This window comes from Poromitra crassiceps (assembly GCF_964638095.1).
Source record: "Poromitra crassiceps genome assembly, chromosome: 13".
NCBI lineage: Eukaryota > Metazoa > Chordata > Actinopteri > Beryciformes > Melamphaidae > Poromitra > Poromitra crassiceps.
The window spans coordinates 49,556,575-49,584,456 of NC_139644.1; the positions used below are offsets into that span (position 1 = coordinate 49,556,575).

Sequence of the window (27,882 nt, forward strand, 5' to 3'; positions counted from 1 at the left end):
CAATACAGAAAGATAACTAACAGAGTCCACAAAAAACAAAACAAAAAAATACACTTCAAACAAAATAGATAAAACAAATGGTATCAACATTAGAGATATGACACAAGGTCAGTCCCAGTCTGGAGGAGTTGACAGGAGTTTTGAGCATTGAGTCAGACTGGTACATATGATTGGGAGAAGGGGGGGGGGGCATTGAGTCAGACTGGTACATATGATTGGGAGAAGGGGGGGGGGCATTGAGTCAGACTGGTACATATGATTGGGAGAAGGGGGGGGGGGCATTGAGTCAGACTGGTACATATGATTGGGAGAAGGGGGGGGGGCATTGAGTCAGACTGGTACATATGATTGGGAGAAGGGGGGGGGGGGGCATTGAGTCAGACTGGTACATATGATTGGGAGAAGGGGGGGGGGGCATTGAGTCAGACTGGTACATATGATTGGGAGAAGGGGGGGGGGGCATTGAGTCAGACTGGTACATATGATTGGGAGAAGGGGGGGGGGCATTGAGTCAGACTGGTACATATGATTGGGAGAAGGGGGGGGGGCATTGAGTCAGACTGGTACATATGATTGGGAGAAGGGGGGGGGGGCATTGAGTCAGACTGGTACATATGATTGGGAGAAGGGGGGGGGGGGCATTGAGTCAGACTGGTACATATGATTGGGAGAAGGGGGGGGGGCATTGAGTCAGACTGGTACATATGATTGGGAGAAGGGGGGGGGGGGCATTGAGTCAGACTGGTTGGGAGAAGGGGGGGGGGGCATTGAGTCAGACTGGTACATATGATTGGGAGAGGGGGGCTTCCCTTTGAGAACAACCCGGTTGAAAAGGTTGCCAGGTCTTATGAGCTGTCGACTCACACAAGGTGTAGCTAATCTTTTCTCATTTAATAAAGCCACAGCATCTGCAATCCACCGTGTGTGGGACAGGGGGCGAGTCTCCCAATCAAGAAGGATCCTCCACCTAATCAACACTACATCATTTACAACTTCTAATGTAATTTATCACTTCAGATTCATACAATCACATCAAAGAATATGATAACAAAAAACTAATTTCAGCCCCCCAATAAATCACCATTTTGTCCAAATGTGTGCATAGGAAAATGTGTTTAAGAATGAAGTCCCAGCCCTGCATTAGTGATGATCAGCATGCATGTCAGACTGCACCAAAACAAACAGCACATTGTCTACATTTAAACAGAATGTTTTCACCAAAGCTAAACTGCAAATGTGATTTAAAAAAATGCCTACATACAGACATTCCATGGAACCACAGCAGTTATAGAGAAATGTACCTTCATAGTGTGTCCCTCACAGATGGGCCTTTTCACCTGGTCTTTAACGCTGTAAAACTCAGGGTCATATAGCCAGCAGATTGACAGACTCAACAGCACCCTGAGTCTGTGCTATGCTATGGTGTCATAATCACATCATCACCAGGGACACTAAGCACCAGTTCACTCTGCTCTGTCCTTCCAGCTGCAGGGAGGTTTCTCACAGGAATCAACACCTGTCCTGTTGAAATCAGGGTAAGACGGCTATTATTGCAGGTGTAAATGTATAACACTTTTACTTAAGGTCCCACCTTTGATAAATCTATACTACTATTTGTATAATATTATATAATATAATATTGTAGAAAAGGGTCCATAATGGCCCACCGTCAGGCCTGTTCTTGGGGCAGTCGACGCCCACAAGCCTGCGCGCCAACGACGTAATGATGATGACATCATCAATGATGACTTCAGAGTTCACCTGTGAGGTCATCGGCGATGTCAGACATAACACCGATGATGTCATACCTCCTCGAACGTTGTGACATCACAAAAGCGGGGATATAAACAAGGTGTTCTGTGACGCTTTCCTAGAGATTCCTTCTACTTCCATACTTCTTCAGGTATTCTTACTCCCTACTACCCCTTCATAATGTCAACCATTAGCACAACCAATTCCGAACTCGAGCTGAGTCCTGGCTATCTTACAACCAGCCAGGCCCTGGTGACCGACTGCCTTACACCCGGACAGGTCACCAGTGGTATTTCAACCGCGTCCGAGGACCGACATCTCGGTCCCTATCTCCATCCCCGTGATTCTGATCGATCACAGCCCATGAGCCCTCATCCACGATCCAGCACACTTCACGAGGCAAGCCCCAAAGCTTCGCCCCCAGCAAGCTCACAAGCTTCGCTACAAGTTGATTGCGATTCTGACCGATCACTCTTGGTCACTGGCTGCCTTACACCCAGCCAGGCCAGGCCCAGGCCACTTCACGCATCACCCGAGGCAAGCCCACAAGCTTCGCTACAATTTGGTCCTTCGAGCGGATCAGAGGACTTGCGACGCTCAGAGATGGAGCAGGAGTCAGGTGAGCTCGCTCTGGTCACGGCACCTCGCCGACCAGAGGAGCAATCCCTTCCCCACCAGATCGAATCTGGATACAGCAGAGTATCCAGTGGGAGTAGTACTCAGGGGTCCCCCCTACACTCCCACCAGACGATCCAACCGGGGCAGGAACTCATCCGCAGCCACCAGGAAAACCGATTCCTTGCTCAGGTAGCACAACATGAGGCCGATTTAGACCAGATAAGGGCTGAGTTTAAGGCAGATGAAGCTGCAGAGAACTGTATGGAGCTCCTATTGATCAAGTTCAGAGCCCTACCGGCCTCTGGCCACGCTAGCGCTAGGAGGAAGGCACAGCAAGCAACATTACATGAAGAGATCCTAAGGATGAAAGCCGTAATGGCGCAAGGCTATGCTAGGTTCCAGGCCGAGGCCCTCCAAGCTAGAGAGCAGATAACCCTGAGCCAAGCTGAGCAGGAGCCCCGGAGGGCGCCACCCACTTCACCGGTGGCCACACCCCGGCTGAACATTTCACCCGTGCCCCGCACCTTCCAAGACCAGGGTCAGGTCAGCACGGTGGCTCCAGAGCCAACGACCCAAACTACGGAACCCACTGTTCCAGTGCCAATGCCACCAACACTCCCACCTAGGACAGAGGTCGCCGACCCTGAGCATGCAATACAGTGCAACGGGGCGGCCGACCCCGCCACTGGGATACCCCACACTCAGGTAGGCACGGCGAACGTTGGGACCAACAGCACAGGGCACAGCCAGCCGGACGGCGTCAATCATTCCCACAAGATAGCTGGACACGACAGCTGGGACCCCCCCAGAGGGCGGGACCAGCCATCTCAACTACCTATTCCCAGAATTCACCTCCTGGCCCTGCCTGGGCTCATGGAGACAACTCCAGCCAAGGCCTCTAGGGAGGCCAACAAGTCCGAGCAAGTGGACATGCCTTTGAGGACGGCGAGGCAGGAGCCCCAGATGCTTCACGGGGCGGCCGTCTCCCTCATCGTCTCGCCGGCAATTCGCCCAGAGCAGACCTATGCCACACCGGCGCTCCACGGGGCGGCCAACGAGGCATTAGGGGCAGAGGCCTCCCTCCAACGAGGGCAGACAAACTGCTTCCTCACCGACCCTACGCCGCTGAGGTTCCTCAACTGGAAACTCAAGCCACCAGAACCAGAGGCTCCTCACTACCGCAGTAGCTGGGTAGACCCCCGGCTCCTGAGCGGCTCCCGCGCTGACCTCACACCGCTGAGTTTCCTCAACTGGAAACTCAAGCCCCCGGAGGCCACTACAGCTCACTACAGCAGTTGCTGGGTAGACCCCAGCTCCCACACACATCCTGGCCAACGAGGACAGTCACCAAATCTTGGCTCTTGTGATGTACGGGACTGGACAACGGCGTGCGGACCCGTGCCTACACCCGGCCGGTGGCCAGGCGGACCACAGCCCCCCTCACTCCCAGAATAATCAACCAAGCCCTGCCTATACCAGGTGGGACTAGAGGGCCATTCCGGCCATTTCTGGAAGAATACAGATTCCCCACAGGAATCTGGGAGCGGCTGTAGAAAAGGGTCCATAATGGCCCACCGTCAGGCCTGTTCTTGGGGCAGTCGACGCCCACAAGCCTGCGCGCCAACGACGTAATGATGAGGACATCATTAATGATGACTTCAGAGTTCACCTGTGAGGTCATCGGCGATGTCAGACATAACACCGATGATGTCATACCTCCTCGAACGTTGTGACGTCACAAAAGCGGGGATATAAACAAGGTGTTCTGTGACGCCCACAAGCTTCGCTACAAATATAATATAATATTATATTATATTATATTATAATATTACTACTGCATATTATATTAAATGTATATGTTTTAAATGAAGTCTTTACCTTTCTTGTTGTAGATCAATCCAGTGCTCACAAAGACAAAACCCAGTAGCAGACCAAACCCTCCCACAATTATTTGATTCCTCTCTGATGCAGGAAGGGAAGTGTCAGCGTCTAAAATAATGAGAAAAATAAGCTTTCATAAACATCATAGGCTACTGACAGTTTGCTGACCCTACATACACATACATCAACACACTGGCACACTGAACCCACCCCAGACTTGAAGCAGTGGTTCAGAGAGGCTGTAGTGTTCTACCATGCAGGCGATGTTCTCCCCTGGAGTGATGGTGTACTCCAGGTAGGAGTGAATCTGGTAGTAGAAATCCCCATCAGGCCACACTTCAGAGAAACTGACGTCTGAGGTCACTTCCTGTCCGTCCCTCAACCATGTCACTCTGATTTGTTTTGGGTAAAAGTCATACGCACTGCACACAAGCATGGAGGGGTGTCTACCATGAGGCAACTTCACTGAATTCAGCTTGACATTGGGCTTGGCTGTTACATCATCTGAAAGAAACAAGTTAAGGTTTATATTATGACTATACTGTGAAAAGGCTTCCCAAAAGCCCAAAGCCCAACTCAATACCCAAAGCCCAACTCAATAGAGTGACCCGGTTGTAACCAGTTAGCCACATCCTAAATACTAGACCCAAGCATGGCCGTATCTACCATTGAGGATTTTTTTTTTTTTTTTTTTTAAGAAAAATAGTCCTGGCCCCCAGATCTATTCATCTGTCAGTCATGTTTTAAAGCCCTCAAAAATAACATGATATATGACATAGTTGATCAGAAAGGCAACATTTTGCTTACTCTCTGTCAGTGTGCAAGTAACCTATATAGAAGGAAGAGATTACTCTCACCACAGACAGCGTTCACATTTTGCATTGGGGCTAGATTTTGGGGACAGTTCTATTGAAATGAATGGGACAGGCATGGGAAATGGAAAGTCCCACTATAAACCATCACAGAGTGGTACAGAGTATCTGTGTTGTTTCACCTTTGATTGAAAAATGCTTAATTGCTTCGTAACCCCTGGGTAGATTTACAGGCATAATTGCAGACGCTCCCTAAACGTTTTTTTCTTTGTTAGTACTTAGGAGACACTCCCTAGAATCACCATGGTGTTGTGGTGTAAGACGTTCTTTCTCTTCCGCTCTGGCCACACACACTGCCAACACAGCAGAGTGGGCTCCGTCTAAGAAAATCAAATAAAAGAGATTAATAAGAATTGAAGCAAGATAACTAAACAGTTTTGACAAGATATAGGAAAGTTGATGGGATCAACGTGGGAAACCATATGATTTCGACTGACTGTTTTATTTTTGTTTGCTGATCGTCCTGGCTGTTTTTTTCTGTGGATTATCTACTGGAAGGATTCTGTTAGAGCAGAGGTTCTCAAATGTTTTTCAGCCAAGGACCCCTTACAAGATAGAAAATATACCGGGGACCCCCTCATTCTGATTTGTGATTTTGGGCTAAGCTTAATTGTTTCCACGGTAACGTGCTTGACTTTTAATTTGATAGGTTTGTTATTAGAATGTAATCCATGAACCATTTTAGATTTAAAGCATAAACTATTTTCGTTGAACTATGAAGATTTTGCAAAAAAAAAATATATATGTATTTTTTTATTACATTACATTTACATTACGTCATTTAGCAGACACTTTTGTTTTATCCAAAGCGACTTACAATATCACAATTTGTCAACAGTACAGAAAACCACTATGCAACACAATCAATGACAGCCAAGATATTTTGATAGACTAGCACCATGTAGGAAGTAGTTTGAGAAGGAATAAGTAACATGTAGCATTTTATAAAAAAAAAAAAATTTTACTTGAAAACTTTTCGCGGACCCCCTGGCAAAGTGCCGCGGACCCCCATTTGAGAACCACTGTTCTGTTAGAACAGTGTTCTAACAGAACACTGTTCTAACAGTTAGAGGGCTCCGCCGTTCCATTCATCTGGACCAAGATCGCTGTCCTCGCTGTCCTCACAGTTGTGAACATCGCCAGTGGATTCATAGTAACCTACCGTTCCAACAGGAGGGGTGGGACCTATCTGGAACATTTAACTATTTCTTTTACTGAGATCTCAGGGTTTCTTATTTTATTTTATTTTTACAATTGTTTATTTGTTGGATCCAACCGTACCGATTGTGCACTAATCTGATTCAGAGACTGAACCAAGTCCATTGTCTTGAACGAACAATAACAGTGTTTATTTTGAATGAATCACAATTGATGAATACAATTTATTTTTTCTATTATTACTATAACTAAATTGGTGTGTCTCATTGTGGGGGTGAAGGTCTTAAGTGTCTTTAGCAATTATAAGGGCATCCACTACCGCCAATCTCGTCCCAGAATTTATAGACTACTGAGAACAAGGTAAACAGTAGGCACATTGCCTCCTCTCCTAGTAGAAGGTTAGATTGCAAAATCTGAACACTGATGTGAGTGATGTCTTTTCCTTCTTTATAGGTTCCTTGTCTGTTTGTCAATCAAAGCAATGCTGAAGTTGAACAATTCATGAATTTTCTATGGAGACTGCCTGGAACCCTCTCAAGGACAACAGCAGCAGCAGCAGCAGCAGAAGCACATATTTATAATGTAATAGTAAAGTGTAACTTATACTATAATAATATTGTATAATTGCATGTATAGTATTGTAACACATTTTGCTTATGTTTATGTACTGTTAAGAGTATATAATTGTATTTAAATTACTTTACTAAATTAGACAAGTGAGGAGTCACAGAGAAAGGGACAGGCAGTGAATACAGATGGTGAGAAAGAACAAAGAGAAGATGATGGAGAGAGACATTAACAGACAGAATTTGAAGGCATGCAGACAAGATATGAGAAAGAGGGAGCAGGTTATGGAAAGCAGAGACACAGAGAAGGAGCACAGGAGGAGACACACATGGAAAAGAGAGACCAGACAAGCTATGGTGGCCTCATCTCTACCAACCCTGTCATCTTCTAACCATAGCCAGCAACAGCCCTAACCAGTTACATCACAAACTCAAGAAAATACATTTTTACATTTACCCAATGCGTCCATGTTGGATGTGTTGCACATGAGCAACTTCTCAAGTGCTCTTTGGAATTGCTCATAAGGATTATTAGTCCGTATTTTTGCCTGATCCACTCCCCAGGCTGTGAATCCTGTCCAATTGCCTCTTGTGCTGTTGTATTGCATCATTAAGTTCTTGTTAAAACGATGCCGTATGGTATACTCAGTATCTTTTAAGCCTGGACCTTTTAAAGTACAGCATGAGGTGGACTGCACATAATCTCCATCTGAGAAAACTGGACACAAAAAGTATTGATGTGAAATTAATAATTATATAAATAAATTACAATAAATAATTAGTACAACTTACTCAAAGAAATTAGTATCAATAACGTTACTTCAAGTAGAAAGTGATGTAACTCACTCAAACTGAGAAGAGAGAAAACAATACAACAAAGAAAATTCCCATATACATGTTTTCACAAAAATCTACAGGATCAAAGTGTCTGTCCTGAGGCATTTATGAGTCTACGGGTTCAGGACAGCAAAGAAACGGGGAAATAGATGCTGGCACACTGATAATGTCAGTATGTGTCCAATGATATAACAATAATACAGAATGGCACAACCCGTAAAAATACCATAATCCGAGGAACACATGAACATGACATCACTGAAGATGTCACTGATGATGTCACAATTTACGTCACAAATCACTGATGATGTCTCTGTGTAGCGCGTGCTCCTGTTCTAGGGTGGAGACTCTGGAGACGATGCACCATGGGCGCAACATGTTGGGATTCATGACATCACTGATGATGTCATGATTTGCATCAGAAATCACTGATGATGTCACTGATGATGCCACGATTTGCCTCACGTGACTAACACCGCAGAATCGTGACTAATACAAAAAAATCGTGAACACACGATAAAAATAAAAATAAACGCGATTTCAGACGGAAGCCCGTCTTTATTGTCACACGAACACTACAACACATGCATGCGGCCACAACACACACTCATGCTGACGGTGGCCGGTGAAATATGTCTTCTGCATTTGACCCATCCAGGCTTGTCCTTTCCTCCAGGGGGCAGGCCAGGAGCAGTGGTCGCTTTTTCTTTCCAGCACCCGGGGACCATCATTGGACCATCATTGGACCAACTTCAGATGTTGTCGTCACTGGTCGGATGACGATCTTCTGCATGTTTTTAGTGGGGGGTTATGTACGGAGGAACCCCCTGGGGGGTACGGGGAGAACATGCAAACTCCACACAGAAAGGCCCTTTCGACGAGATAGCCCACCTGGGCAGTTTTAATGATGATGATGATGATGATAATGATGATAGCAGTCTCACGCGCTCGATTTCTAGGGTGGAGAATCTGGAGACGATGTGCCATGGGTGGGAATGTTGTGGGAATTATGACATCTCTGATGTCACTGATGATGTCACGATTTGGATCACAAATCACTGATGATGTCATGTGACCCCGCCTGCCCAGGCAATTTTAATGATGATGATGATGATGATAATGATGATAGCAATCTTGCATGCTCGATTTCTGGGGTGGAGAATGGGCGCAACATGTTGTGGGATTTATGACATGCCTGACAATGTAACAATTTGCATCACAAATCACTAGGGCTGGGTATTGGTTAAAATTTCAAGAATCGATTCGATTCCGATTCACAAGGTTCCAAATCGATTAATCCCGTTTCGATTCGATTAATTTCAATATCGATTTGGTTAGTGATACTAAAACATGTTTTTTGAGCTGTAACTTGAATTACATGACTGTCCAGTTATGTAACACAGGGGTTCCCAAAAATGTTTGCGCCAAGGACCGGTAGATACATGGGAAAAAAAGTTGCGGACCGGTTGTCAATTTTAATGGTTTTAGTTACCCATATATTTACTCACCAGAGGCCTGTACTACAAAGCCAGTTTAGTGGTTTAGCGAGGTAACTTCAGGTTTAAACCTGGTTTGGCCGTACTACAAAGCAAGTTAACTTCTTACCGACATATATTTCCATAGCAACTTATGCTTCACACTTAACCTGGTCCGTAGCAGGTTAAGTTGCAAGGATAAGATTAGACCTTAAATCCACCGCCCACGAACCAATCGAATCAGCAGTTTGGAAAAATGGCCAACCCCTTTCTGGATGAGTTTCCCGAAGGAGCACGAATTGTAATGTTGAATGAGTAATGGTAATCAATGTTAATGTTAATCAAGGACTAAAGCCTTGCACTTGTTGGCTATTTTAATTAAGCCCTATACCACTTTGGAATATGTTTTTATATATTCATTTTTGTGCTCTCAAGTAGCCTAGATACGTTGTTTGATCCCGCTGATCGATTGCAGCTGAATAGTGAGTGGAGAAATATCACTAAACCGGCATAAAAAGGTTACATAAACGTCTCCAAAGCGCACGGTGCCGTGTGCGCAATGGGGCTGAGACTGACGTTGGGTTGGAATTGAAATAGTCATAGCTTACATGCTGGCCTACTACATCTAAGCAATTTAATATGGGATCACCTGCACACAGGCGATCCCATATTAAGATGATTCATATCTAGCCTACTCCTGCATTTTGCAGCTGCAAGTGTTGCTTTTGGCCTGTATGATGTGATTGAACTTCATATTTCCAGCATCATTATATGAAATATGGAGATATGCGACTCTGCTGACAATATATGTGACCACAAAATAGGCTATTTTTTATAAATGAAATCTATGCCCGCACATACCGTGTCGTTCAGAAGCCTCTTTTAATTTTATTATCATTCTTTTTTTTATTGATAGCCTATAGGAATTATTCAATCAGTGCGACTAAACATGACATCATTATTATTCGTTGAGCCTAAATGGTCTACGGATTTTGGACTGAGACATTAGGCTACACATTGCTTCCACTCGCAGTTTATTGAGAGGGTGAATTCAGCTGCTGTAGGATACGTGGAGGCAGAAACCGCTCTTCAAATAAATGACTGATGTGAATAAAAGTGGTAACTTTAGACAGTCATTCGGGAACAGACTAAAAATATCCAATGCGGATTTTGATTCTGACATAGTAGTCGATGGCTTTGATGAATGAGGAAATAGGCGTGTCTGGCGCTGTAAAAGCTACGGTTCTGAGCTGAGCGGTCCATATTGCATTGTGATTGGCTAGTTGTTAAAAACCACGCCTCTTTTGCGGGCACGAGCTCGTGTGCACGGGCATTTTCATGTGCACGCGCAGTCAACTTGATTAGAAAAACCTGGTTCGAGTTAACGACTGGCAAACGAGGTTCGTAGTACAAGTTAACTACAATCGAGCTGATCTGGTTTAGACAAACCAGATCAAGGGACAGATCCTGGATCTTCTTATCCAACATTCGTAGTACAGGCTACAGGTGGTGACAAAGGGTAAACAGACAGACAGACAGACTTTTCATCTGTCAATAAAGACACTTTCACAATTATGCACAGTGATTTGATTTCAGCCTATATAATTTCTAAAAGTAGATATTAATGATCAAACATTTCCATTTATGTAGCCTACAGTATTTGTTTTTGTTTAAATTACAAACATAAATAAACGTCAACTTGAAACTATGTTTTAACTACCACACCCAGCCTATAATATTATAGCCTATGTTTATAAAAAAAAATGTATCGATCTCTGGACAAATGAATCGATATCATTGGATTAAAATAAAAATCGATTAAAAATCGGAGAATCAAGTTTTTTAACCCAGCCCTACAGCCCTGCACTGATGATGTCACTGATGACTAACACCGCACAATCGGGGTCTACCCGCTATGCCGACCACCCGCAGTGCCGACGTTAGGTTTAGGCGTGGGGGGTGGGAGAGTTTAGGTTTAGGGTTAGGTTCTGGGGGAGGTTAGGTTTAGGCGTGGGGGGTGGGAGAGGTTAGGTTTAGGGTTAGGTTCTGGGGGAGGTTAGGTTTAGGCGTGGGGGGTGGGAGAGGTTTAGGGTTAGGGTCTGGGGGAGTTTGGGTTTAGGCGTGGGGGGTGGGAGAGTTTAGGGTTAGGGTCTGGGGGAGGTTAGGTTTAGGCGTGGGGGGTGGGAGAGGTTAGGTTTAGGGTTAGGGTCTGGGGGAGGTTGGGTTTAGGCGTGCGGGGTGGGAGAGGTTAGGTTTAGGGTTAGTGTAGCGAAGCTAGTGTGCTTGCTGGGGGCAAAGCTCCTGGGCTTGCCTCGTGAAGTGTGCTGGATCGTGTATGAGGGCTCATGCGCTCTGATCGGTCAGAATCACGGGGATGGAGATAGGGGCCGACTGGTCGGTCCTGGGACTCGGTTGAAATACCACTGGTATGACTGGGTGTAAGGCAGTCTGTCGCCAGGGCCTGGCCGGTTGTGAGATGGCTAGGATTCAGTTCGCGTCCGGGTTTGGTTTTGCTAATGGTTGACATTATGAAGGGGTAGTAGGGAGTAAGAATACCTGAAGAAGTCGAAGGAATCAAGCAGGAATCTCTCGGATGTGGTGTAGCGTCACGGAACACTTGTTTATATGGTCGCATTCCTGTGTATGACATCACGTCATTGGTGATGTCACAACGTTCGAGGGAGCTATGACATCATCGGTGTTATGTCTGACATCGCCGATGACCTCACAGGTGAACTCTATGCTATGACATCATTGTCATCGTTGATGATGTCATCATCATTACGTCATTGGCGCGCCGGCTGGTAGGCATCGACTGCCCCAAGAACAGGCCTGACGGTGGGCCATTATGGACCGTTTCTACAGCCGCTCCCAGATTCCTGTGGGGAATCTGTATTCTTCCAGAAATGGCCGGAATGGCCCTCCAGTCCCGCCTGGTATAGGCAGGGCTTGGTTGATTATTCTGGGAGTGAGGGGGGCTGTGGTCCGCCTGGCCACCAGCCAGGTGTAGGCACGGGTCCGCGCGCCGTTGTCCAGTCCCGTACATCACAAGAGCCAAGATTTGGTGACCGTCCTCGTTGGCCAGGATGTGTGTGGGATCCTACTGCTGTAGTGAGCTGTAGTGGCCTCTGGGGGCTTGAGTTTCCAGTTGAGGAAACTCAGCGGCGTGAGGTCAGCGCGGGAGCCGCTCAGGAGCCGGGGGTCTACCCAGCTACTGCGGTAGTGAGGAGCCTCTGGTTCTGGTGGCTTGAGTTTCCAGTCAAGGAACCTCAGTGGCGTAGGGTCGGTGCGGAAGCCATTTGTCTGCCCTCGTTGGAGGGAGGCCTCTGCCCCTAGTGCCTTGTTGGCCGCCCCGTGGAGCGCCGGTGTGGCATAGGTCTGCTCTGGGCGAATTGCCGGCGAGACGATGAGGGAGACGGCCGCCCCGTGAAGCATCTGGGGCTCCTGCCTCGCCGTCCTCAAAGGCATGTCCACTTGCTCTGACTTCTTGGCCTCCCTAGAGGCCTTGGCTGGAGTTGTCTCCATGAGCCCGGGCAGGGCCAGGAGGTGAATTCTGGGAATAGGTAGTTGAGATGGCTGGTCCCGTCCTCTGGGGGGGTCCCAGCTGTCGTGTCCAGCTATCTTGTGGGAATGATTGACGCCGTCCGGCTGGCTGTGCCCTGTGCTGTTGGTCTCAGTGTTCGCCATGCCTCCCTGAGTCTGGTGTATCGCAGTGGCGGGGTCGGCCGCCCCGTTGCACTGTATTGCATGCTCAGGGTCGGCGACCTCTGTCGGTGGACATGTCCTAGGTGGGAGTGTTGGTGGTATTGGCACTGGAACAGTGGGTTCCGTAGTTTATGTCGTTGGCTCTGGAGCAGTTATCTGCTCTCTAACTTGGAGGGCCTCGGCCTGGATCCTAGCACAGACCTGCGCCATTACGGCTTCCATCCTTAGGATCTCTTCATGTAATGTTGCTTGCTGTGCCTTCCTCCTAGCGATAACGTGGCCAGAGGCCGGTAGGGCTCTGAACTTGATCAATAGGAGCTCCATAAGGTTCTCTGCAGCTTCATCTGCCTTAAACTCAACCCTTATCTGGGCTAGATCTGCCTGGGCTAGATCTGCCTCATGTTGTGCTACCTGAGCAAGGAATCGGTGGTGGCTGCGGATGAGTTCCTGCCCCAGTTGGATCGTCTGGTCGGAGTGTAGGGGGTCTGGCCCTTTAGTACTACTCCGAACCCTGGATACTCTGCGGTATCCAGATTCGATCTGGTGGGGGAAGGGTTGCTCCTCTGGTCGGTGAGGTGCCGTGACCAGAGCGAGCTCACCTGACTCCTGCTCCATCTCTGAGCGTCGCAAGTCCTCTGATCCGCTCGCTGGACCAAATTGTATTGAAGCTTGTGGGTCAGAGGACTTGTGGATCCGGCTCGAAGGACCAAATTGTAGCGAAGCTAGTGTGCTTGCTGGGGGCAAAGCTCCTGGGCTTGCCTCGTGAAGTGTGCTGGATCGTGTATGAGGGCTCACGCGCTCTGATGGGTCAGAATCACGGGGATGGAGATAGGGGCCGACTGGTCGGTCCTGGGACTCGGTTGAAATACCACTGGTATGACTGGGTGTAAGGCAGTCTGTCGCCAGGGCCTGGCCGGTTGTGAGATGGCTAGGATTCAGTTCGGGTCCGGGTTTGGTTTTGCTAATGGTTGACATTATTAGGGTAGTAAGAATGCCTGAAGAAGTATGGAAGTCGAAGGAATCAAGCAGGAATCTCTCGGATGTGGTGTAGCGTCACGGAACACTTGTTTATATGGTCGCGTTCCTGTGTATGACATCACGTCATTGGTGATCTCACAACGTTCGAGGGAGCTATGACATCATCGGTGTTATGTCTGACATTGCCGATGACCTCACAGGTGAACTCTATGCTATGACATCATTGTCATCGTTGATGATGTCATCATCATTACGTCGTTGGCGCGCCGGCTGGTAGGCATCGACTGCCCCAAGAACAGGCCTGACGGTGGGCCATTATGAACCGTTTCTACAGTTAGGTTCTGGGGGAGGTTAGGGTTAGGGTCTGGGGCAGTTTGGGTTTAGGCGTGGGGGGTGGGAGAGTTTAGGGTTAGGGTCTGGGGGAGGTTAGGTTTAGGCATGGGGGGTGGGAGAGGTTAGGGTCTGGGGGAGGTTGGGTTTAGGCATGGGGGGTGGGAGATGTTAGGTTTAGGGTTAGGGTCTGGGGGAGGTTGGGTTTAGGCATGGGGGGTGGGAGAGGTTAGGTTTAGGGTTAGGGTCTGGGGGAGGTTGGGTTTAGGCATGGGGGGTGGGAGAGGTTAGGTTTAGGGTTAGGGTCTGGGGGAGGTTAGGTTTAGGCGTGGGGGGTGGGAGAGGTTAGCTCCAGCCGGTCCACCGACACGCTGCACGCCGCCTCGCTCAGCTGGTTCTGCATTTGGGCTATCGGCACTGCGGCCTGTCGGCACATAGACGGGGCACCGCACAATCATGACTAACACTGCAGAATTGTGAGTAACACCGCCAGGTAGGTGCCCATGATCTGAGGTAGGAAGATTAAAAAATAAATAAATCACAGAGGAGCAGTAATAAGGAAAACTGTCGCTTACTTACTTGCTGCAGAGATGCAAACAGCTCCAGAGAAAAGAATAATAATTTTGAAGTGCATGGTCAACAACTTAAAGTGTGCTGCAGTAATAACACTTCTCTATATGGTTTGAGAAGGAGAAATCTATTCACTGCTGTGAAGTGAACCAACTTGTTTTCATCACATTTAGTCAGCTGTTCATTCGTCAGCCTACACACCCAGTTCTGAGGTGAGGTGATGATGTTGTGTGTGTGTGTGTGTGTGTGTGTGTGCCAAATGCATCAAATTGTTCATAGTTCCTCATACCTCAGTGTTCAAAGATGTGAAGGCATGATCAAGGAACTTAAGGTGATACACCTCCAAAAAACACAACATCTTTGTCTTTTGACTATTGTTACACATACTGTAGGTGGCAGTGATTGTGTGTCGGGCGTAGCTTTGCTTTTAACTTTGGTAGGGACACATCTCGAGGCGTTTTGCATTTATGATAGACTTCCGACCGCCACTTCACATCATCTAGCGCAGTGATACTCAATTGCGGCCCGCGCTGGAATTGCAAAAGAAAAAAAAGTGTTTTTTTTATTCTTTTTTTACAGTGCACCTGAATGCAACATGCGAGATACCTGCTGAATAAGTGTCCAAATGTTCATGTCATCCTGGCCAATACTCCACTTCTGTTATAGCATTTCAGTCTGGAATATGGAATATATTTCAATAATCTATGATTTAGCTGCTAACTTGTCAAATACTGACGTCTGCTCGCTAACCAGGCACTTATGTATGTACTTAACCTAACTAACTTAACCTAAGTAACTATCTGGTGTGCACAACATTGTCAGACTAAACTCCGGCTGACACCCCAAAAACCTACAATCCGCGACAGAAAACACCTGAGTCTCTGATAGGCTGGGGGAGGATCCGGTACCTACACCTGAGTCTGTGATAGGCTGGGGGAGGATCTGGTACCTACACCTGAGTCTCTGATAGGCTGGGGGAGGATCCGGTACCTACACCTGAGTCTCTGATAGGCTGGGGGAGGATCCGGTACCTACACCTGAGTCTCTGATAGGCTGGGGGAGGATCCGGTACCTACACCTGCAGGTGAGTCTCTGATAGGCTGGGGGAGGATCCGGTACCTACACCTGAGTCTCTGATAGGCTGGGGGAGGATCCGGTACCTACACCTGAGTCTCTGATAGGCTGGGGGAGGATCTGGTACCTACACCTGAGTCTCTGATAGGCTGGGGGAGGATCCGGTACCTACACCTAAGTCTCTGATAGGCTGGGGGAGGATCTGGTACCTACACCTGAGTCTCTGATAGGCTGGGGGAGGATCTGGTACCTACACCTGAGTCTCTGATAGGCTGGGGGAGGATCTGGTACCTACACCTGAGTCTCTGATAGGCTGGGGGAGGATCCGGTACCTACACCTGAGTCTCTGATAGGCTGGGGGAGGATCCGGTACCTACACCTGAGTCTCTGATAGGCTGGGGGAGGATCCGGTACCTACACCTGAGTCTCTGATAGGCTGGGGGAGGATCCGGTACCTACACCTGAGTCTCTGATAGGCTGGGGGAGGATCCGGTACCTACACCTGAGTCTCTGATAGGCTGGGGGAGGATCCGGTACCTACACCTGAGTCTCTGATAGGCTGGGGGAGGATCCGGTACCTACACCTGCGTCTCTGATAGGCTGGGGGAGGATCCGGTACCTACACCTGAGTCTCTGATAGGCTGGGGGAGGATCCGGTACCTACACCTGAGTCTCTGATAGGCTGGGGGAGGATCCGGTACCTACACCTGAGTCTCTGATAGGCTGGGGGAGGATCTGGTACCTACACCTGAGTCTCTGATAGGCTGGGGGAGGATCTGGTACCTACACCTGAGTCTCTGATAGGCTGGGGGAGGATCCGGTACCTACACCTGAGTCTCTGATAGGCTGGGGGAGGATCTGGTACCTACACCTGAGTCTCTGATAGGCTGGGGGAGGATCTGGTACCTACACCTGAGTCTCTGATAGGCTGGGGGAGGATCTGGTACCTACACCTGCAGTCAACTTGCATTGGAACAAACTAGTGGGTGGAATCTGCTGCCTTTCTTTTTTTTAATCAAGCAGCATGCCATTTTGCCAGAAATCTGGGCGGTAAGTCCCCCTTTATATGTAATGCAAATGTTACTTTAACTGATTACTTACAACTGGCTTACAAACAAACAAACAAACAAACAAACAAACAAACATTAATTTATTTTTCATGAAGTTAGATGTTCTTTCCTCATGCCTACACCCCCAGTTCTGAGGTGAGGTGATGTTTTTTTCATTTGTATGTGTGCCAAATGCCACAGGTTGTTTGTAGTTCCTCATGCCTCACACACACGCACACAGACACACACACGCACACAGACACACACGCATGCACACATACGCACGCACACATACGCGCACAAACACACACACACACACACACACACACACATATGCACGCACACATACGCGCACAAACACACACACGCACACAGACACACACACGCATGCACACATACGCACGCACACATACGCGCACAAACACACACACACATCACCTCACCTGAACTGGGGGTGTAGGAATGAGGAAGGAACTTTTGATGAAAATAGAATGAAAACAACTTGCGTTGCTTCACAGTCGTGGCCTCCTTCTCTAACCAGACAGTAGAAGTGTTACTGCAGCGCTCTTTAACTTGACCATGTACTTCAAGATCCTTCTTCTTTTCTCTGGAGCTCTTTGCATCTCTGCAGAAAGTAAGTAGCCTATATGCATTTTTCCCTATTGCTGCTCCTCTGTGATTTCAAACTTCTTTTTAATGTTACTCCCTCAACAAGATCCTGGAAACAATTTAAATCCTTGTGGGATTTAAATCAAAACACACATGACCAAAATGAGCAGATCTTGCCGTGTAAATCTTTTTTGTTAGTATTCTAATACATTGCTAATGGAATTGTTGATGGATTGATTGTTTATTTAATTATTGTCATAATCCTTTCATCACATTCTTTATTAACGATTGTTATAATGATTCCTTTTTAGGAAGTTATGAACTTCCTGAAGTTAAGTTCTGCCACATCTTTGGATGCTTTGACTCAAGTATTACTGAAGTTGAACTCTTTATGATGCTGAATGAAGATGAAGTGTATTATGCAGACTTCAAGAAAGGAAAAGTTATTTGGGATCAACGGGTGCCATCTTCGTTTGAATTTGACAAGGCCTACAGATACGCAGTGTTATACAGATACCAATGCAAACAATTTATGGAGCTATGGAAAGGAGACAAGTCAGCTGTAAGAAAGGCTAGAGGTAAGTGAAATTACTGAATCAACAGGTCAGTGATAAAGTTCACTATTTATCCACTGTTGCCAAAAGGTACTGCAGCATTTTAGAACTATCTTTTACAAAAGTATGCAAACTATAAAGTTGATTACATTCTGTGTTCATTTAACCCCCAGATGCACGTGAAAGCATCCTCTACCCCAGAGATGAAGTGACAAAGGAGGTAGAGAATACTCTCATCTGTTTTATCAACCGTTTCTTCCCTCCCTCCATCAAAGTCAAGTGGACCAAGAATGATGAAGAAGTAACAGCAGAGGAATCTTTTATCCAAAGCTTGCCTAATCCTGATGGAACGTTCCATGTTTTATCCACCCTGCGCTTCACCCCCTCAGAAGGAGACGTCTACACCTGTACTGTGGAACACCAGGCGCTGGACTATCCTATAACCAGGTTTTGGGGTGAGAATACAGAAACAGAATGTAGTAAAAAATATATTTAAGCAATATATCACGAGAGCAAGTGTGTTGTGGTGAATATATCCCCCTGATATATCCCCCTGTTATCCCCGTTATCCCACTCGGCCTGCGGCCTCGTGGGATAACAACTGAGCAGGGGGATATATTCCACAACACACGCTGCTCGAGTGCTATATTGCTTTTATAAAAGGGTTCCAAGTATAATAATATAATAATAATAACACTATAAGTCCGACTGGCATGGTATTCTGAGAGTCAGTTGAAACACTACTGTAAGGCGGGACCTCTAGCAAGAAGATAGACCTGCGGGTGATTTGATTGGATCGTTCTGGAGACTGAAGTTGACATTGGCCAATCCTGGCGCTTGGCTGAGAGCTTTCTGGAAACCCAGGCAGCTCGAGCGCAGCGTTGCATTCTCAGGGCTTGCCCGACACCAACTAACGTTACGGGGTTAAATGCGGGGTTAAATGCGGAGTTAACAGCCTTTCTTTTGCAAAGAAGACATTAGCCCGCATCTATTCTTGTACAAAACATCATTTTCTGCGAAGTATTAGTAAAGTTATAAGCGAAGATCGATTCACAAGGATCTGACAGCTGTCTCCGCCATTTTTTTTTTCTACGTTGTCATTTGAGGTAAGCCTTATTATTACTCTCTTAGTAAGAGAGTTGCCATGGCAACCAATAACCCATGGCCATGGGTTATTGAACTCGGTTACTGGAATTATACAATGGCTGTGAACCAATCAGATTGCTTGATTTGAGAGAGCCATTTTATAAATATATTTATAAAACGGCTCTCTCAAATCAAGCAATCTGATTGGTTCACAGCCATTGTATAAATCCAATAACCGAGTCCAATAACCCATGGCCATGGGTTATTGGACTCGGTTATTGGTTGCCATGGTAACTCTCTTACTAAAAGCCTTTGGTTTAAAAAAAAACAAATGGCGGAGACAGCTGTCAGATCCTTGTGAATCGATCTTCGCTTATAACTTTACTAATACTTCGCAGAAAATGATGTTTTGTACAAGAATAGACGCGGGCTAATGTCTTAACCCCTCTCTCGCGCGCCCTCACTCTTAACCCCGCATTTCTAAATAAGACGTAACGTTACTTGGTGTCGGCATACGGCTCTGGTGTCGGGCTTTGCAAAACGCTCTCAGCTTCTCAGCAAGCGCCAGGATTGGCCAATGTCGACTTCAGTCTCCAGAACGATCCAATCAAATCACCCGCACGTCTATCTTCTTGCTAGAGGTCCCGCCTTACAGTAGTGTTTCAACTGACTCTATCAGAATACAATGCCAGTCGGACTTATAGTATTATTATTATTATATTATTATACTTGGAAACCGTTTTATGAAAGCAATATAGCACTCGAGCTGCGTGGTGTTGTGGAATATATCCCGCTGATAAGCTGTTATCCCACGAGGCCTGCGGCCTCGTGGGATATTCTCCACAACACACTTGCTCTCGTGCTATATTGCTTAAATATATGATGGGCCACCACATACACACTGAGATGATATTGAATTTTAACAGATTAATATGCTCATTGTCACAGCATTCTAACATGTTCTTCTGACACTAATTCAAATTATTCTGCACTCATTTCATTTCTGACATATTGTTCTAGTAGTGAAAACACATTGGTCAATCAAAACTATTTAAAAACATGGTAATGCTTTAACAAGTTCAAAACATTTGGTTGAAATGTGTTAAATGCCTAGCCCAGCTTTAAATGAGAACAATAAAGAACAAATGGTGACATATGTGCACACTCCAAATGGGTTCAAAAAAGGTTATTGAGATTAAATGAATGAGGAATATTTTGAGACTTGTCTTTACTTCTCACCATTCCAGTAATGTCACTATGGCATAAGCATGCATCAAAAGGTTTATATTTAAGCAATATAGCATGAGAGCCAGTGTGTTGTGGCAAATATTTCCCGCTGATCAGCTGTTATCCCACGAGGCCGCAGGCCGAGTGGGATAACTGCTGAGCAGCGGGATATATGCCACAACACACTCAATAGCCTTTTTTTTTGCAAAGAAGACATTAGCCCGCATCTATTCTTGTACAAAACATAATTTTCTGCGAAGTATTAGTAAAGTTATAAGCGAAGATCGATTCACAAGGATCTGACAGCTGTCTCCGCCATTTTTTTTTTACATTGTCATTTGAGGTAACCAAAGCCTTTTAGTAAGAGAGTTGCCATGGCAACTCATAACCCGTGGCCATGGGTTATTGGAGTGGTATACGGTATTTATACCATGGCTGTGAACCAATCAGATTGCTTGATTTGAGAGAGCCGTTTTATAATTAGAATTAACCGATTCCATAATCATTTAAAATTTTTAAATTAAATTAGCTTTTGGATTTGTGGGAGGTGGAGGTTGACAGTGAACGCTCTCTTCCATGACATGAAAACTGAGTAACCCGTGGTTATTTTCTCCTGTCCTCCCCAGAGCCTGACATAGGTGAGACCAGTTCTGGTCCAGCTGTCTTCTGTGGACTTGGCCTGAGTCTGGGACTTCTGGGAGTTGCTACTGGGACATTCCTCTTTGTTAAAGGAAACCATGAAGCTCGAGGAGCACAGCTGTGATTTCTATCCTTTTATTATAACTAGTGCAGTGCCCGTTCCCCCATTCACCAACCTGTGAGCACTCCCCACCACACACACTGCACTCAGTCAGGTCCCCCTAAGCCAGGGGTCTCAAACTCATGGCCCCCGGGCCAGACACGGCCCCTAAAACGATTTCATGCGGCCCGCCACTTGATATGAAGTTATAGTGAAATCAGGCCCGCACCTCCGCTCGTTGTAAAACACAGAGCGCGCTCCCGAGGCGCTGCCTTCATGCAGACGAGCCGCACTTCACACACCAGGGTTGCCAGATAAATTTACATAGATGTGCAGTTCCTTGGGCTGTTTTGTGTGTATTTTGGCGGTTTTTGAACTCTTTGTGCTGGAAACCATCAGCAGTATCTGGCAACAGGGCTTCACACTCCAGGCCAGCGGGATCATCACTGCATGTCAAATCCACCTCATTAGCAGGTGATTGGTTCACCCGAGTGAGAGAAAAACATTTACAGCTGAAATGTTGTCTTTTGTTGAGAAGTGAACATGTCGCTGTCAAAAGGCAAAACAAAGGTTGATGACGAGCACAGACAGATTCAGGAGGAGTGGGAGAGTGATTATTTTTTCATCGAGTTCAAAGGGAATGCCGCCTTCCTCATTTGCAAAGAGAAAATGGCAGTACTAAAAGAATATAACCTGAAGCGACATTATTCAACTAAACATGCAGAGCAGTATGCAAAGTACCGGGAGATGACGCTAAGCTAAGTCCAATCTATCAAAGGGTACTCCTGCACACAAGAAAGGTTCAAATTAAACAAACAAGTGTGTGTGTGTGTGTGTGTGTGTGTGTGTGTGTATGTATGTATGTATGTATGTGTGTGTGTGTGTGTGTGTGTGTGTATGTATGTGTGTGTGTGTGTGTGTGTGTGTGTGTGTGTGTGTGTGTGTGTGTGTGTGTGTGTGTCTTACCTAGCCGGATATAGAGGACATACTGTACAGCTTCCCTGGGCTGTGTGTAGAGGATGCTGCCTCTCATGCTCAGCCACATGATGGCGCTCTCACAGATGAGGCAGCTGACCAGGATGCCCAGATACCCTCGTCCGTGGTCCACCAGGGTGACGGAGCAGGACTGATCTGAGCCATAGGGCAGGCCGAACAGAACCACAGACAGAACCACCAACCTGAGCAGGAAAGAAAAACATGGTTACAGAAAAACAAAAATATATAGTTGCACACTAGGCTTGGCCGAATATAGTGATATTTTGTCAACAGTGTGATATTTTTTCTCTGAGTTTATGCAAAAATATGGATTGGAAAGGAAAATGTATTTTTGGAAGTATTTGCAAATGAGAGACTGTATCACTAAGGGCCAATTCGTGCTGGGCAGTAATCCAGAGATGGAGTTTTTGGAGTTACCTTGTATAGCGCACAGGGCTTCTATATTATTTTACAAATCCTTGAAGGGATTACAAAAAGATATGTGTAGAAATGTGAGAATCATCTGGCAGAGGGACCTGGGGTGTGATGATGAGTGATGAAGAGTGGTTACAAACACTAGCTAACACGGAGGCGAGGGGGATATTCACTCAGTCAGTATAAGTTCATACATGGGTTTTATTACACTCCTTCTAAGCTCCACAGGACGGGTTTGATGACCAATAACTTATGTTGGAAATGTCAGACAGAAACAGGGACATGTTTACATGCAATCTGGGAGTGTAAACTGGTTTACCCGTTTTGGGAAAAAATACATAGAATACATAGAATACATAGAATAGATAGAATAGATAGAATAGATATAATAGATAGAATAGATAGAATAGATAGAATAGATAGGGAAATGAAAGTACTAGAATACATAGGGAAATGAAAGTACTAGAATACATAGGGAAATGGTTGAGCTCGGAGGTAGGGATGCACCAATCACATTTTTTCCACTTCCGATCCGATTCCGATACCTGAATTTGGATATCTGCCGATACCGATATTATGCCGATACCAATATTTTTCTTGAATATACAGTATAGGCAAAGATTTGACCAATAATTTTTTTTTTTTCAATATACCTTGCAAAAAGCAGACATAATTAAGAAAATATACAAGGCAAAGAAGGATACTATTATACATGGGCAAATTACGGCCCGCGCTGGAATTGAAAAAAAAAAAAAAATTCCGATCCGATCCGATCCGAGAATCAATCCAATATCGGCACCCGATACCGATATTGGATCGGCACCATCCCTACTCGGAGGTGCCTGTATCACCAACACTGTGCCTATTAGGGGACCACACAGAATTGCCCAATATATGGAAGTATGACTTTGCAGTGATTCATGTAGGAGTGGTCACAGCTGCCAGAATGATTCTCAAGATGTTGGAAAAGTATCATCTCCAGATGTGTAAAAAAGAAAAAGAGGGTAGAATTCATGTTAGAAATAGTATCATATGAACACGTTAGCTAGAGTCAATGAGAAAGGTGAGGATTTCAAGAGGACATGGGACCGCTTTTTTGCATATCACGGCTGGGACACTGTGATGTGGGGATGCTATTATTACTTCTTTTGTTCAGATATCAGAGGCCTGGGAATGTTTAAGTGAAAGAGGTTATACTGTCTGTGTGTGAATAAATAAAAACTTTATTTACAAAAAAACATATTTTGTGAATATTGCAATATTTGATCGCCCGCCTCATCTGGCTGCTGCAGTATTGTGTGGCTGAAATCACAGTGCAAACTTCTAAAATGATAAGCAAAACACAATATACACACGTATGATCATTGTAGTGTGTCTATTGTGACCCCACCCCCATCCTGAGAAACACCAATAATATCATCATATATGGCAATATGTTGGTGGGACAGAATGTTTAAAGTTTAGATATTGACCAAGCCTACTCTGCACAGAGATACAGAGATAAATCAAAATAGAATGTGCACACAAACATGGGATCCACACAGTGAAAGAAACAGAGTGACTCACCAGACACAGTGCAATAGAAACAGGAAGAGGGCGGGCAGCACCAGGTCATCACTGCCCACTGACCAGCGCCGCCGAAACATCACCATGCCAGGCATCACTGCCCTGCAGGAGGGTCAAGGGAAGAGAGACACCTTCAAGACCAGGCTCTTTTGTACCTGGCTGTCCCAAACTCAATATGCAGATAAGTTTTCTATCTAGAGATTAACCATTAGGTTAGAACTTCCTCAAAAACCTCAGCGTCATTAACAGAGCAGGGCAGTCGTTTTTCTGCCCATGTCTGAAACTCTCCAGATGGAAAATAATAAAATGCTGGTTGAGAGAGGAACAACAGACAGACCATACAGATTAGGGGTGGGGGAAAAAAATCGATACACCATAGTATCGCGATATTTTGCCTGACGATATTGTATCGATATTTGGACGCCAAGTATCGATATTGCACCAAAAAAAAAAAAAAATTGCAGGCCATGCCATGCCAGGCCACCGGGCTGCTATAAACTTTCGTTCCAAGGCCAGCAGTAAACAAACGGTAGCATATTTTCATTTTGTTTTAACAGTAACAGTTTTGTCATAACAGTAATTTACAAATTCCCCAGTTACTGAATGGGCTGCACAAGATGTTTTGTGCAAGTGAAGTGAAGTTGCATTGTTCAAAAACTACCTAAGTGCAGTAGTCCACACACACATCCAGTTAAGGTGGACTGTAATGGCTCATTTCCACCACATTTTACTGCCCTGTACAGCTCGTCACCACTCGGCTCTAATCGTATCAGCCCTATGGACGTTTTGCTTCCACCGCGGATCATCTGCCCCCACCCACCCCCGCCCACAGCTGGTCGTGCCCACAGCTGGTCGTCTAAAAATAGCGACCGCATATCTGTCCTTCGGCTATAACATAACGTTACAATTAAATCCATCCACAGAACTTTTAAACTGTTTATGAAATACTGGTGCCTCTAAATGACCTACAGTGTACATGGGCAAATGTGACAATCGGCCAAGAGAATGGATATCACAGGCATGCGCTGCGCGGGGACGGGAGAGGCGCAACCGAGTGAAGCCTCTACCCCGCGGCCTCTCACCAGGCAAGACCGGGGCTTCACCAAACACCCGCTGCGGCCTAGCGGAGCGCTGCAGCCTCCACTCAGCTACAGAGCTCCCTGAGCGAGCAGCGGACTTTTTTCTCAGACAATTGAACACCCGCCACGATTTTATTTCACCGGAGGTGAAGGCACCGACACAAAAGACTGATGGAAATATACATAACAGAAGATAAGGTAAGACCACTAAACTGGTATGCAGCCGCCAGCATTGCATTGACAGTCAGTAGACAGAGTAAACACGATTCTCTCTGACCAATCAGTAGCCATCAGAGTTTTACGTCACCATTTGGGACCTACTCGCCAGCCCGAAGTACCCCGACGAGGCAGGGACCAAAAGTAGCACGACTCAGCCTCAAATCAAACCGAGCTGGACCGGTTTTCAACGGTGGGATGAGACCAAAAGTCGAGTCGAGCGGAGCGGGACCGCGCTACTAGCTGCTGTGGAATTGGGCCATATGTAGACTGTAACAAACAGTTCAGTTTGTCAGGTGCATGCAACTATGACATGACTTTATGAAAGTTGTTGGTCTGTCTACTTGACAATGTTGCTGCAATAAAATGGTTGAAGTCAGATGTACAGACTGGAAAATTGTTCTTATATAAACCAGATGTTGACAAAGTTTTCCTTTGGGGACATCATTTACAGTTGAAAAAGTAAGAAATCGCAATATATCGAAATATCACAATATTCAATATTTCACAATATTCAATATATCGTAATATCGGCGATATCGCAATACTATCGTATCGTGACTCAAGTATCGTTTTAGTATCGTATCGTGGGCATCTGGTGATTCCCACCTCTACTACAGATACATTATGAGACAGACTGACCATACAGATACATTATGAGACAGACTGACCATACAGATACATTATGATGGGAAATGGAGTGGATGAGACTAAGTGGGTAAAGCGGGATAGAGAAAATGCACCACTTAATGAATGAGAGGATGAGGATGAGGACTGGCATTGGTGTGTGATGGTCCCATGCTGGTTGTGTCTATATGAAAAGGCTTCTTCCCCTTCACTCTGTCTATTGTTTTGGTTCAAAACGCACCCCGGTCCCAGTGGAGCAGCCTCGGGCCCGAGCTGAAAGAAGCAGTCAAAGGAGTAGGGAGACAAGAGGCTTTATGGCAGTGGTTCTCAACCTCAGGGTCGCGACCCTAAGTGCGATCGCCTGGAATTAAAATAGGGTCACGTGAAATCTCTAAAAAAAAAAAAATACACCAGACCCAATTTAATACTACAGAAGATTATTAGTGTCACTTGCGATGTTTTTTTATTTTTACTTGTTTTTTTAGTTCTGCGTTTAAAGTGATAATCTCTAAGATTTCAGCTGTGTTCTCTTGGGTGACACCTATGGCGATGAGTGGTAATTGCAGGTGACATCCAAACAGTGTTGCATTATGTGACATTAATAATAATGTCACATAATGTCACTATATACTGCAAAAGGCTTCCGTCAATGGACCATAGCCTCAATCAACATTTGTGAGTGACTCTTAATTATATATATTTTTTATTTTGATGAACATCTTTGCGATTATAACTTTAAATCAGGATTCTGAGAATAAAGTCAGAGTTTTGAGATTAAAATCTGAATTCTCGGACTAAAGTCAGAATTCTGTGGGGAAAAAGAAGCCTACTATGTGACATCACTTACTGAAAATTGGTAATTAGTTACAGTTACTAGTTACTTCTCTCAAAAGGTAATTTAATTACTTTAAAGTTACCAGTTACTTCAAAGTAATTAGTTACTAGGGAAAGTAACTTTTGCGTTACTTTTAAAAGTCAGCTTCGATTGTTATTAATGCACACATTATGTTAGTGTTGCTGTGCCACAGTGTGGCATTGAACATTCGCTTATTGGGGAGGCTTATAGCCTATCAAGGTCCTTAGCCTCTGGGGCTCTGGCTGCAGCTCTCTCCCCGGACTAGGTCTGAGGATCAGAAACTGGGTAATCCTCTGAAGTTGTCCGTTATTTTCATGTCCTAAAGTAACTAGTAACTAGCCCAGTTACTATTTTAGTAACTGTAACTGAGTTACTGAATTTGAAAAAGTAATTAGTTAGATTACTAGTTACTGAAAAAAGTAGTTAAGTTACAGTAACTATTTACTTAGTAACTAGTTACTCCCAACACTGCTGATGATGTCACTGATGACATTATCGATGGTGTACCGGAATTTGAATGTCGCGGGTTGGGAACCCCTGCTTTATGTTGAGCTGCTCCTGCATATTTGCTGAGAAGTGATGGGAAACAACCCTGTGTGCCATCTACAACTTGCCAAGAGAGTGACTTTATATAATATAGGGCAGAGGTGAGCCTAGCAGTGAATAAAGCAGCTCTGCTTAAACCCCTGGGTTCAGGATTCTAATGGGTTTAATAGGTCTCTATCCAGGACTCGTGCGTTTCTTAGTTCTGTTAAGGCAAGGGAAACTTCAGCTTTATAGCACATTTCATACACAAGGCAAATACAATGTGTTAAGGACATCCAGTTTCCACAATATTTGGTCAGTTTTTGAGAAGCTGGCAGCGCCCTACTTGCTTAACACATGTGGGTACTACAGCCGTCACCATTGTACAAGCTCACATCTAGCCTGCATAGAATAGCAGGGATACAGTAGTTACATCACAATGGTAAATTAAGGATTTGATAAAGAATGCCATTTGGAGTAGAGGACCAACGCTGCAAAGATGTAATGATTTGCATTTGCACAA

General features: G+C 45.6%; 3 protein-coding genes and 1 pseudogene across 4 annotated transcripts in view; 1 reads left to right on the forward strand and 3 right to left on the reverse strand.

Annotated features, from left to right (window-relative positions):
• LOC310788620 (synaptosomal-associated protein 25-A-like) overlaps window positions 1-1,307 on the reverse strand; it is a gene marked incomplete at both ends in the record, with an annotated part of 20,954 nt that extends 19,647 nt beyond the window's left edge. The window contains one exon of the mRNA XM_083650146.1: window positions 1,302-1,307. Within this exon, the coding sequence (XP_083506272.1) occupies window positions 1,302-1,307 (6 nt within the window). The remainder of the gene's footprint in view (window positions 1-1,301) is intronic.
• LOC310788730 (class II histocompatibility antigen, B-L beta chain-like) lies at window positions 780-14,887 on the reverse strand. The gene is made up of 5 exons (XM_083650285.1): window positions 14,752-14,887; window positions 7,305-7,565; window positions 4,462-4,755; window positions 4,249-4,359; window positions 780-1,521 (listed from the first exon to the last, which is right to left on the reverse strand). The coding sequence occupies exons 1-5, from the start codon at window positions 14,804-14,806 to the stop codon at window positions 1,418-1,420; spliced, it is 825 nt and encodes a 274-aa protein (XP_083506411.1). The 5' UTR covers window positions 14,807-14,887; the 3' UTR covers window positions 780-1,417.
• A 3,064-nt stretch (window positions 14,888-17,951) lies between these two features.
• LOC310788621 (H-2 class II histocompatibility antigen, I-E alpha chain-like) lies at window positions 17,952-21,104 on the forward strand (the record flags this gene model as incomplete). The annotated part of the gene is made up of 3 exons (XM_083650147.1): window positions 17,952-18,052; window positions 18,202-18,483; window positions 20,968-21,104. The coding sequence occupies exons 1-3, from the start codon at window positions 18,007-18,009 to the stop codon at window positions 21,102-21,104; spliced, it is 465 nt and encodes a 154-aa protein (XP_083506273.1). The 5' UTR covers window positions 17,952-18,006.
• Window positions 21,105-21,354: 250 nt separating this feature from the next.
• LOC310788622 (adhesion G protein-coupled receptor A3-like) overlaps window positions 21,355-27,882 on the reverse strand; it is a 91,579-nt pseudogene continuing 85,051 nt past the window's right edge. The window contains exons 17-20 of the transcript in view: window positions 26,220-26,251; window positions 24,057-24,158; window positions 22,075-22,258; window positions 21,355-21,372 (exon numbers count right to left, since the gene is read on the reverse strand). The product of the transcript in view is annotated as an adhesion G protein-coupled receptor A3-like (transcript). The remainder of the gene's footprint in view (window positions 21,373-22,074; window positions 22,259-24,056; window positions 24,159-26,219; window positions 26,252-27,882) is intronic.